Raw genomic sequence first — 12,585 nt, forward strand, 5'->3', positions numbered from 1 at the left:
ACTATCATCTATAGAGACCTACAATAAAAGTTTTGAGGCTTTAAGAGAAAAAACTGTGTTTGGCAAAAATAAAACCCTACAAAACCTCTGTGCAGTATTTTTAGGAAGAAGAATCACAACTGTCAAAAAACAATGGATTACATAACTTATCATGACAATAACAGTGTATTTCTAATTCAACAATAATTTAGAATGATTTTCAATGATAGCAAGGGAGGCAGTCCACTATCAGCAGGTCTGGATGACTTGGATTCAACAGCTAAGCCAAAAAGCTCTTGGATCATTAATACTGATTTTCAGTAACACTTTTGCAATAATGTTCATTTTTCATTGCTAAACATTTTTTAAAATTAAGATCAATATTTATCTAAAGGCTGCTCAAATTTAAATAGGATTAATTGATTAATTTACAGAAATCAAAGACTTGTGTTACACAAGTCATTCTACAGAATCAATGCAGACATTTTTCAAGTATTTGACTGGCATTTTGAAGATAACCAGAGCAAACAGTGATAAACAGGAAGATTAAGAGGCATCAGGCAGTTTGTTCCAGAGATACAGACTGTGTATTTAAAGTAATTAAAAGGTACACAGAGGTAACCATTACTGCTGAACCACACTGCTGTCAAAGCCAGCTGTGTGCTGTACAGGAATTCTCCAAGGCTCCAGAAGAGATGCTGAAGAGCTGAGAAAGTCACCTGAAGGTGATGCACTGACCAACAGGTCAGCTGCACCACGGAGTGCCAGAAAGTGCCACAGCCCTGGTCCTGAGCCCAGCCCAAGGAGCAGGAGAGGCTCCAGTGTCTCTTCCTTAACCCCAGACCAGCACCAAAGGGACACCAACAGCAACACTCATACTGTAAGGCCGGACAGAGAGGGGCCAGTCTCCTACATGGTACCAGACAAGCCATACGTAAATAACGAGATTTGGCTAAAACAGTGTTGGGGAGTTACCATGAGTTTACCAGATGCCTGCCTGAAAGGAATAGGCAACTCATTTGGAAAAGAATGGACTGCACAGTCATCCAGAAACACCCAAATTGGACTGGATATTAGGAAAAATTTCTTCAGGAAAAGAGTTGTAAAGTATTGGCACAAGCTGCTCAGAGAAGCAGTTTACTCACCATCCCCAGATGTATTTAAAAGATGTGGAGATACGTCACTTAGGGTCATGTTTTAGTGGTAGCCTTGGCAGTGCTTTTTTCAATAGCTGGACTCATTAAGTATACACTAAGTGGGAATAGGTCCATAAGAAGCCACTGCTGGGAACAGGCAGTCTTCCTGGGGAGGAAGGACAAACCATGGCTGTAGTCATTGCAAACTGATGCAAATGCTTTCTTGGACACCAGGAAACAGAGTTATCCCTTCTCAGCCTGCCCTAAGCATAGAGGGGGGCAGGATGTCTCCTCCTGCAGCCTTCAGAAACATGCAAGGCAAGGCGACAGCTCCATCTTCTCCTGTGCTTGGAAGTGACTAACAGTTTATGTGAACAGGGCTGCACAACCCACTGGGTGTGCAGAAGTATATTTATCTTCTGCTAAAATTGAACAACTGATGGTACCACTGTTCTTGGAGATTCCACTGCACAATTCTGTCTTTTTTTCCCCCTGAATCTCTCAGCCATTTCAACTTACAGCAAAATTGTCTGAAGTTGCCCAACTCCAGGCACATAGAACAAAGATACATGAAGAATACATGGACAAAAAAATCCTGTGCATTAAATCCTGATGTATAACTATTTCTGCTCCAGGAAATTTATTTCTGCAGATGGTAGGAGTTTCCGAGTGCTCTTAGTAACAGCATGAAGTATTCACTACACTTTACTTACTTTACTTCCCTTAACTGCAAAAAATAAACAATCCATGTCAACTCCCAAGGATGCACTATCTTCTTGTCATATAAAGTTAATAATGAAGACCAGAAGCTTTAAACATGGGTTTTGCATCCTGGACATGAGGTGGAAGATGAAAAGCACAAATGGGTAAGAACATGAATAATATTGCCCACCAAGGTGGACACCAGCATTCCCCAAACACAGCTGGCACACAGTCACTTGGCACATACCCAATTGATATGCATTGATACAGCATTTTGTTTCCTAAATTAAAGGTTTTCCTGTGTTCTCAGCTGCTGAATACTCAACCTGACAATCACATGCAGGCACAAAAGATTACGTGACACAACAGGAAAACAGAATAGACAGCAAAATGTATCTGAAATGTACCAAATACTAGCCTCATTTGCCTGTTCCCCGGGGAGATCTGAACTGTTTTCTGTGCAAAGGCTATTAAATAGATAATTATTTATTGGGAAATTTACTATAGCATCGTTAGAAACATTCCACACAAGCTGTCTAGGTACACCACAATGTCTATTTACCAGAAGAGAAACTGCATCCACATAATCAAATACTGGGATAAAACCTAGTAGTTTCAGCAGGAAGAGTGAAGGGTTAAGCAAGGCAAACCATCCCTGCTTTAGGCATGGAAGCCCTGAGGACCCCCTTGCAAGCCAGACAAGCTCCAGTGAAGCCAGAGAGGGAAGCACCTGTTTCAGCACTCTGCATCAAAAACCCACTCAGCAGCACAATGAACTCACACTCAGCACTGTGCAGATCTGTACAAAGAAAGGCTCCCACTTCTTTCACAGACTGACTGATCAGAAGGGATACAGTAGAAACTGATATTCAATATGATCATTTTAACATTCAAAATTACTACACAACTGAACGAATACAGACAGATGTGCAGCACATCACAGCAATTGCTCTGGTTTCATTCTTGATGGATATGGTCAATTCCCATCTTCCACAGGGCTGTAGAGACCAAGACACCTCTCTGAACTCCCACTACTGCATCATCCTGGCTCAGCTGCTAGTCATGCATCAGAAAAGGGATTGAATACACCACTTCAGAAGGCTGAGTCTATACCTTCTGAAAATACAAGACTCCAGTGGGAACCACCAGTTCTTGGCTTGCAACTCCCTCCAGGAAATTGGAGGAAGCAGTATATCTGCTCTCATATGTGATTATTATAGAACATGTTTGCAAAGCTGCTAACATACACCAGCTGTTTGGTAAAGTGTGATATTCTAATAACATACTCTGAGGCACTTGTATGGTTTATGTGGAGATATTGTATTTACTCTGAAACATAAATTACATCCATTTTACTGGAAACTTTCAAGTGATTTTTCATACAAACTCTAGATTAGAACTGAACTGATGACAGTTTTATACATGAAAAGTAAAAAAAAAAGGGGGAAGAGTCTGAATTTACAGAAACAGATAATGATGAAAAATAATACAGTAATAAATGACTTTTTGGGTCAACCTGAAGCATCATTTTTGATCCAAATAAAATGCCTCCTTTAAAGTTATTTAATCCTTAAAAACATGTTTTCTTTAAGGATAAAAAAAAACAGTTAAAAGCTCCAAAATATTTTGAAAGGAAAGAGGACAGATCTAATTTTGAAAATGCTGAAATAAGACACTGCAGCATCTGGGGAAATCATCTTTCTTTTTCAGTCAAAATTACTGGCAGTAATCATCCTTGAAAATGCACATATTTCTGATCTCTATCTACCTCTTGCTTCTCAGCAAATTCATGACTTGTCAAGAAAGACTTTTCCAAGCTTTATTCATAAAGACGGAGGTAATTATCACTTTCTCAGCCTATGTAAGAGCGAATGTGTTGCTAATCAAGCCGGTGGGAATTAGAGGAGATACAAAGCAGTTTGCACAACTCTCACAATTATTCTGGTGAATTGTAAGTTATATTAGAGCCACTAAAATATATTAGAACCACTTTCAAGTAGTAGTAATATAATCCCTCCCCAAAACTAAATGGAACAAGAAATCACACATGACATAAGAACTGTCAAAGAGAAAATGCAACAAAACACCTTTCTTCACCACAGACAAAAGGGCCATATCCTGCAATCCCATTACAAATCTGGCAGCATGCTATCCTAACTGATACTAATGCAGATGACCTGGCAGGGTGAGTGCTGGTTTAGTTTAGTCATTTCATGTCTGTTTTCAAGCAATCCAACCTCATCCATTTAAATGCCACAGTTGGCTAAGTTGGTATTTTCCAGTGTCTGTAGTTATACCCAGATGACTAATTCAAAATGACTGTTACTAATATGTGCACCAGAGGCATTGCTTTCTATAAATGTCAAGTATTGGTGATGCCCAATAAAACCAGCTACAAGCACTTAATGCTGTGTAGAATAGGTTGATTAATACTCTCAGAGAGTATTTTATACCCAACAAGGAATTTGTCAACTCTGAAGGGTGCAAAAGTGCTACCGTTATATGCATGAAAACATAATTTCGCTTCTGTCAATTCATGATTGCTACAACTGAAAGCTGATTTTTCAAAGAAGATAAAACACATTCCATTTGATAAATACCTTTATAAAGCACATATATAGCTTTTTTTTTTTCCACTGGGTTTGAGCTTATTACAGTATTTTGGCATTCTTATTAGGCATTAGTCCTGTTCAAAAATGTACACATGGTAGATGGTTCTGCCATGATAATGGAAAGCCAGGTAACCCATACTGGATTCTGTGACTCCCATGTTGACCCAGGTACACGGGGAAAAATCATCCCACTGCTGTTCAAATAACACTGAGATTCCTCTAATGGTCTTTGCCTTTGTTCCATCTATTTGTGGATACTAAGAGGTCAAGGAAACAATTTTGCACCCAGGAATGCATGCATTGTACTGGGATACATGACTCAGTACTACTTTCATTTTCTGATACAGGACATTTTGGCTTGTCCTGTCTTGATATTACAGCACATCAATAAAATCTATCACAGTCAAAATTGTATCTGTCTAATCATAACTAATCAGTCCAACACTTAAAAGAAATTAGAGAACAATGAGGTACAAAAAGCTTTGAGAAAACTCAGTTTCCTTTTCCACTGAAATATCTCACAATCTACTGAAACCATAAAAATACACAGGAAATATTTCCAAATAAACTAGTTGAGCAGCTTAATAATTCAGCACTGTACTTAAACATACCAAGCCAATGAGATTTAAGCAAGCCTATATAGTTCAGTTGTGGGCACTTAAATGCTATCCTGAGTTGGAGTGGATTGTCTCAATCCAGTACCTAAATATTAACTGTAATACGTAACAGGGAAAATCTTGAAAAAACTTTATACAGAAATACTGCTGTGCTTAATTATGCAAATATATATAGTCAGGAATGCCTTGCAGGGACTCTTAAAATTGGCAAGGAGACAATTTCCCTTATACCCTATCCCAGACAGCTGAATGTTGGCAGATAAATTTCCACACAACATTTAAGATGAAGAAAAACAACAACAAACTTCAAACTTTTGAGACATGCAGTTTCCATCTGCCACATTCTATAAAGACAAATGCTAGTGAGAAACACATTTGTTTTTATTGTACCACAAAATATGAAATATCAGCAATGAGATTCAAGACAGCTTGAAGGATAGATTCAGTGTTGATGCTGTATACCTACATGGAAACTTCATAATGGCTTTTAGGTCTCCAGATTCCCATAACGTAACCTTAAAAATCCTTGCTCTGTGCCACCAGCCTCTGAAGGCATGTACCTCTCCACCGAGAGAGCAAATCACAATTTCCATGTAAAGTAAGGTCCCATAATACCTGAAAAAGCAGTTTCTGTATCTTGTTTTTTACAGGATGAAGCAGCTGGAAGCATTTGATTGTTACTCAGAAACTTTAGGTTACCCTCTGCCCAAATAAGTCTATCATCCTTGAGACAGAATGTTCTGAGTTCTGAGATTTTTTGTTTTGGTGAGGGGGTTTTTTTGTTTGTTTTCTTTTGGGGGTGGGGGGAGGGTTGGTGGGGATTTTTTGTTTGTTTCTTTAGGGTTTTTTTAGTTTGGTTTTTAGGGTTTATTTTGTTTGATTTTTGGGTGTTTTTTTTTTTTTTTTGGTTTTGGTGGGTTTTTTTGGCCTGGAAGTCTAATTAAATCAGATGTTAAAGGATATTAAGAAGACCATTCGTCATTGGGTGGATAAATTGCCTAATAGAGGAAATGACCCACTGTTCAGGTGGCCTTTCAGAAGGATACAAATTTGGTTTTATCTGCAATCTCTTTCATGTGGAACAGCAAAATATTTCCAGAAGGAGAAGTCAAAAAGACCCTTCCCCAGGAAGTCCAAGTTCCTGTAGGATGCAAGGGTACAATTTCTCCTCTGCTTTCTCTCATCTTCGTCCAAAACTTTGTCAGTACAAATTCCATCACTGTGTACAATGACAAGAAAAAGAGCACATATTTAATGCAACCATTGCAGTGGTGTGACTCAGGGACCTCTTTTGTCATGCGCAGGTGGAAGGTATAGGTTTGAATTCTTCAGGATTAAAGAGTGGAACCTAAGCTCCTACATACTGACAAAATGGAAAATCACACAGGGGGCACCCAGATTTTTAAAGAAAAGAGTGGCTTCTTCCACTCTCTGTCTCTCTTGAGTTTGCTAACAAAGGGTACATATGGGTATGCACCTTCAGAAGAGAAATGCACAGGCTGGGGAGCTGGCATGGAAAACTCAATCCTTCTGTGGACTCAAGAGACGCCCAGCTCACCACACTGTCAGAATTACCTGCTGGCTAATTTAGGCCACATGCAAGTGGGGTGCCAGCAACACACGAGCTCTTGCTGGCATCTTTGTCCAGCTGAGCTCTCACCTCGTGATGGCCAATTCTCATGTACACTGCATAGGGAACATGGGCATCTAGGTCTGTCAGTTCAGGATCACAGCAGAGATGCACCTACTTTCTCAGCATCAAGGTGCAGATCTAGCCCAAAATGACAAAACTAACATTTTCAAGACTACTGTGGGTACTTATGCCTCCATATCTCAGTGAAAAACCCTTTTACATTTCACCTGCTGGCTTTCCCACACTTCTTGATAAAAAAATTATTGTTTAAGGTAATTTCCCCTATAATTTGTCATACTTGATTGAGAAGTTCCTTCAGAGACTTTTTAAAGAACCTGAACTTTTTTGTTCAGAAATATTATATGTAGAACTGCTAAAACAGTATCAGCTACATTTCTAAATCTTACAGATGGTATGGATTTCTAAAATTACATTTACTAGTCCAAACTATTTTATATACATGTAAAAGGTGCCTTAAGTTATTCCCTCAAGTACATCCTTATTTTCATAACAGGCAAATACCTAAAGGCTATTAAAATGAATGTATTAATTAAACATACTAGGGAATACAGAAAGAGTTTCATCACTGACATTTTATTCAGCACTTGAATTTCCAGAGTGTTGCACCAAAAAAGACTTAGAGACAGAGCAAAGGCTCAAGGCTCAAAAGCCTATTGCTTTTGCAAACAACCTTCATCTCTGGAAGCCAAACTTTATAGAAATCTGAATCACCAGGAAAATTACTAAGATTCTTATACATTACTTGAAAATAAAATAGATAATGAAATCACAACAGTGTTAAAGAAGAGGAGAGGCCAAAGTGCCTTTTTTGTTGTTGTTATTTAGTATTCTCTGAACCATTAATCTCAAATTAAAGCAAGACAAAATCTGAGGTACAAGATGTCCTAGCCTCCTGAAGTTCTGCAGAGGAAATGCAAATGTGAAACTGGAGCTCTTTTGAGAAGGTTTTGAAAACCTGAATTGATAAAACTTACACTAAAAATCCTACTATTTGTTTCAAAGGGGATTTGGTTCAACAAAGTAGGAAAAACTAAAACCAGAGTATTCACAAGTTGTAGGATGACTTGCAGAAGCTCCTAACTGCAAACTGCATACTTTTGCCAAATCTTGCTATGATCTATGAGAATATAAGATCCCGAAGATGTCATAGTGCCTGACCTACTGCAGTTGAAATGGATATACACACTTAAATGTGGGGAGGAGATTTGTAAAGGCTGAAAAATAAGACACTTGCCATATTTCAAACTTTGGTCTAATGCTCAGCACGTGCTTCTGCATCAGCAGCTCCGAGTATAATGGGAGTCACCAAATAAGTTTTTCAAGGTTCTTTCCCTGTAGTTTGATTCTCTTGAGGCTGTTTTTGCTCATAACAGGTTTCATATCTCTCAGAATGTGCAAAAAGACAAAACATTATGTATATGCATGCCATAAGTGCTTCCCTGTATGCATATAAATCTATATCCATCCAAATGACTCACCTACTAATATATATTGCTTACTGTCTTAATACCTGCATAAATATGGTACGGAGTTTTTTAACAAATACCAAAGATGGTCATAGTAATGTGCAAGCACAATGCTGCAAAGCCACCAAAAAGACAAAAGCAGAATGCACAATGAAGTGAAGTGCTGCTTCTTCCTGCTAGTAATTACATTTGCATAAGAGCAACTCCAACCACTATCATTTATCATATCTGGGGATAGAAATCTATGACTGTATGTTACATATTCTATCTAATTAAGAAACCTACTGCAGCACTAGAAATGTTTGTTTAGCATATACAATATACTTGAAAAGTTTTCAAGAAATAGAGAAAACATACAGCTACATTTCTTGCAGTACTTCATAATCTACCAAGCACCTTAAGTTTGAAAGGTAATAACAATGCAACTGGCTGCCGGCCTAATCTCCCTAATGACCTGCATTCACAGTTGTTAACACAGTTATCAGAGTCACACTATCACAGGATTCTGACGAAATGAAGTGGGAACAACAGCAAAATGCTTCTCAATCCTTATTTTAATGTGTTTTTTTCCAACGAGTTCTGCTATTTCTATTAAGACGCAAGCTGCAGCAGTATTTTCACTGGAGTGCAATTTTTCAAATACTTATGCAGATGCTTGGAGAACCAACCCCTACAAGACTAATTAATGTGCACAGAATTCAGATAAAATTATTCATATATAAATAAGTTTTGAAAGAATTAACACATGCAAACATACTGGATGGCTCAGGCTAATACACAGAAGATAATTAAAACACAGACTTATGAAGTAAAACTCATTAAGAACCAGCTATAAAACAGAATGTGATCTTGTTTGAAATCTTTCATCTCAATCTTTGAAAATTTTCCTCATCCCAAGGAATTTAGCTTCTTACTAAGGCTGGGAATAATTTAACCCCCAATTAGAACTTCACCCCAATGCCTTATATACAGCACTCCTCTATCTGTGGCACAGTAAAAAGCCCTGTATTAAAACTGCTACCAAGTAAAATGTCAGAATTTTATACTTCATGGTTAAATAACTTCCTTCAAAATTAGTCCAATACTTAATCTGTACCCAAGCACTACTTCTGCATGTACAGACACAGTAAGTATTTGTAATTTTTTTTAAGTAGCTGCAAATTTGTGTGTCACAGATATACAGAAGGTCTTCCAATGTTAACACCTAAGTTAAGCTCCAGCCTGGAAGGAAGACTGAACCACTTAGTACTTCACCTACTGTACTGCTTATTCTGAAGCTAAAGAAGCTGACTAGGGCATAAAATGAGTTTTTCAAGGTTCCTTCATAGACCTTGAGACTCATTCGACATTTAACAACTTTTAAAACCCTCATGATGCTCAGAAACACACAACAGTTTATTTCATGGAAACCTGTATCAAACTGCACTTGTATCCAGCGTAATATTTATCCTTTACCCTTGGTGCCGACACCAAACAATTGTGAGAAGCCATGAAAAACTCTCATGGTAACTTGCCAGTCATCTTTCAGCCAAAATTCTATGATTCTCTCTCCACCTCTAAAAACTACCTGTTTTTAAGGTAACAAAAGAAAGGTCACTCTAACCTCCAAATAAAATACACAAGCACCCATTAATATGACATAATTCCCGTCTTTCAGATTTTATACAAATATGATTGATGTTTCCCACTGTGTATAATTCCTTGTGGAATCCTACTTTTCAACACTGAAAAACAGAATTATTTCAGTGAAAAACTGGTGATTAATCACGATCAACTGTCACAACTAATTTAACTTTAATTGTATGAAAAGCTTTTCTATACAATCCAAGTAAAGATATACATTTTAATGTGCAGGCGAAGAGAGCAATAGCATACTTAATGTACTTTTTTTTCTTTCCACTGAGAAAGTAGATTCCCCAGCTTTAGAATACTAAACTATTGCTTCAATCTACAAAGTAATTTACAACTCTACATGAAATACAGATATATTTGGCATTATTTTTCAAGTGCTTTCATTTATTGGTATTTCTTTTATGTGAGTCTTATCAGTTTACAGCACAACATTTAAGTGTTTCAATATAAAGAGCGCATCTTTGGGAAGAACCAAAGTTTCCATATCAGTTTTCCATCACCATAGAATGCATCAGACCTTATAAAAAATCTGAGCTTCCTTCAAAACTAGGGGGAAAAAAGAGCTTTGTGCCTTGGAAGGAGTTTGCTGCACATTCTTAATACATTTCAGAAAAAAAGATTAATGGAAAAACTGAGAGAAGTCATTGTAGCAGTACAACAAAGTGACTGGTGCAAAAAGCAGAGAGAACTGCAGGATAACTCTATCTATTCAGCTGGTACAGCTGCCTATACTCACACCAATAGTGAAACTACTAACATGGTGTAATTTAATGCAGTGTCTTTTGTATCATCCTAATTTATAGTTATATCCCTTTTCATAGCCATCCTTAACAAGATTATTAAGGCAATTTGTTAGTTGTCATCACTATACTTTCAACTCTTGCCTTAAATGCACTATATAATTCACAATGCTAGCATGTGGTAGGAACCATGCATTGATCAGAGAGCTAGAACCAGTAAATAAATGAAAACTTTAAAGTTTTGGGGTGACAAAAGAAAAACTGCATAAATCCCCCAGGAAGTGAAAACTATTATCAATTACTTGATTGCTTCATAGAATCGTCCACTTCTACCAAAATTGGAACAAAAGCCCTGAAAGTCCTTACCAGTACTTAATGATGCATTTAGGAAATTACCACTGCAATAGCAGTTTAAAATGTTGCATGTTTGGAAATAGTTGAATGACTTCAGTTCTACCCTCTGCCTCAGAAAAAATGTAACTGAATATGTCATTCTCCTGATTGATATATGCCTCCATAGATGGAACTTTGAAATTTCTATACATAACATGAAAGAAATTATTCAACATGTGTAAAAATGGCATTATTTTACACTGGGTGACATGTGGATATTGAATGGTTATTTCCAACTGCAGCAAGACTTCAATAGACTTCAATTTCTGAAATGCTTAATTTATCTTTCACAAATACCTAGTGCAAAACAACAAAGATATCTAGTGAAAAGATGCAACCTGAAGGAGATCAAAACCAAATTCAATGGCAAAGAAGTATTTCAACAGAGACATGTTTCCTAGTAGTTAAACCAAAAACTCACAATCTGGAGATACTGAAGTCTTCTCAGCTAACATCTGTCGCTCGGAGTCCCTCTCCTTACAGCTGTTTCGGAAAGCTCATTTGCTTCCTTACACTTCAGTGTCAGGACCCAGAATCAAGCTCAGGGATTACATTATCTTTCCTTGGCTCCCAAAATTTTAAGCAGGAAGTGTGGCGAGGTAACATGAGGCTCTGCTCATCCCCATCAGATTCATCCTCGCAGAGTTTGTTTCCTGTGGTGGTCTAAATCCAGACAGCCCAGGCAGAGAAGGGGATTTGAAGCACAGAAGCCTCGCACTCAAGTCCTGAGGTGAAATCATACCACTCTGGCTCAAAAGCAAACTACCACAAACCAGGATAATATTTCCAACCTTACCTTTAGAAGGTTCTAAAAAAACAAACATGAAAGCACAAGCATCAAATGTTTTTTACCACATCATGGAGTTGTATCACCGTCTTTGGCTAATATCCCTAGATAGAGGATAAAAAGAGACTGGAAATTCACTGAGAGCCCATGGGAACTGCTGAGTATAAAGAGGGGATTTGACTGGACCACAGCTGTAAATGATGCTTTCCTTGTATTCTATCCAAGACACAAGGATTCACAGTTTGTGTATGCAAACAGGAGCCACTCCTGCTCCTGAAGTCAGGGTTGTTTTGAAAAGGAGAAAACTACAGGAAAGACATGTGAATGCAGTGTACAGAACCTGTTATCATTTAACTTCTTCAATGTATAAACACAATTGCCTTAAGGCAAAAATATCAATCACCTTCACACTATAAAAATAGTATCTGATAATTTGAATTATTTTCTGCACAGCAAACTAGGAGACAAAATTCTGGCATCTTATAAAAATCAAATAAAACTCCTATTTTACATTAATTATTGTTAACACATTACTGCAAGGTTTGCAAATCAGTTAAATTTTACTCTGAAGAGGCTCTCTCAAGTAACAAAGAAATAGACAACTAAAAAAAAAAAACCAAACCACAAATTCTTACAAAATTGAATAGAGGTGATCTCAGACACAGGCAGGAAACAAGAAAACACAAATATTTAGTGTAAGAACTTAAAAAATCTCACCATCTCTCTGCCAAATTACTGCTATGGAAAACAGTGCAGCAGCGAGAGATGTTCGGTAAGCATGATACCACATGACCATGAGGAATTAAACGTATTTCCAGATAAAACAAAATATTCTTGACCATCCTTGGAGTGAAATACTGTCATCAT

General features: G+C 37.5%; 1 protein-coding gene across 11 annotated transcripts in view; it reads right to left on the reverse strand.

The window, feature by feature from the left end:
* Positions 1 to 12,585, reverse strand: part of GRIP1 (glutamate receptor interacting protein 1) — a 307,698-nt gene that overhangs the window by 122,449 nt on the left and 172,664 nt on the right. The window contains exon 1 of one of the 11 annotated variants that reach the window (XM_064701887.1): positions 1,125 to 1,186. The exons of the other annotated variants lie outside the window; for them this stretch is intronic. Coding sequence (XP_064557957.1) covers positions 1,125 to 1,173 — 49 coding nt within the window. The 5' untranslated portion in view covers positions 1,174 to 1,186. Of the gene's footprint in view, positions 1 to 1,124; positions 1,187 to 12,585 lie in introns of those variants that run through there. 11 annotated transcript variants of the gene reach the window in all.

Source organism: Zonotrichia leucophrys, chromosome 1A, assembly GCF_028769735.1.
Source record: "Zonotrichia leucophrys gambelii isolate GWCS_2022_RI chromosome 1A, RI_Zleu_2.0, whole genome shotgun sequence".
Lineage (NCBI taxonomy): Eukaryota > Metazoa > Chordata > Aves > Passeriformes > Passerellidae > Zonotrichia > Zonotrichia leucophrys.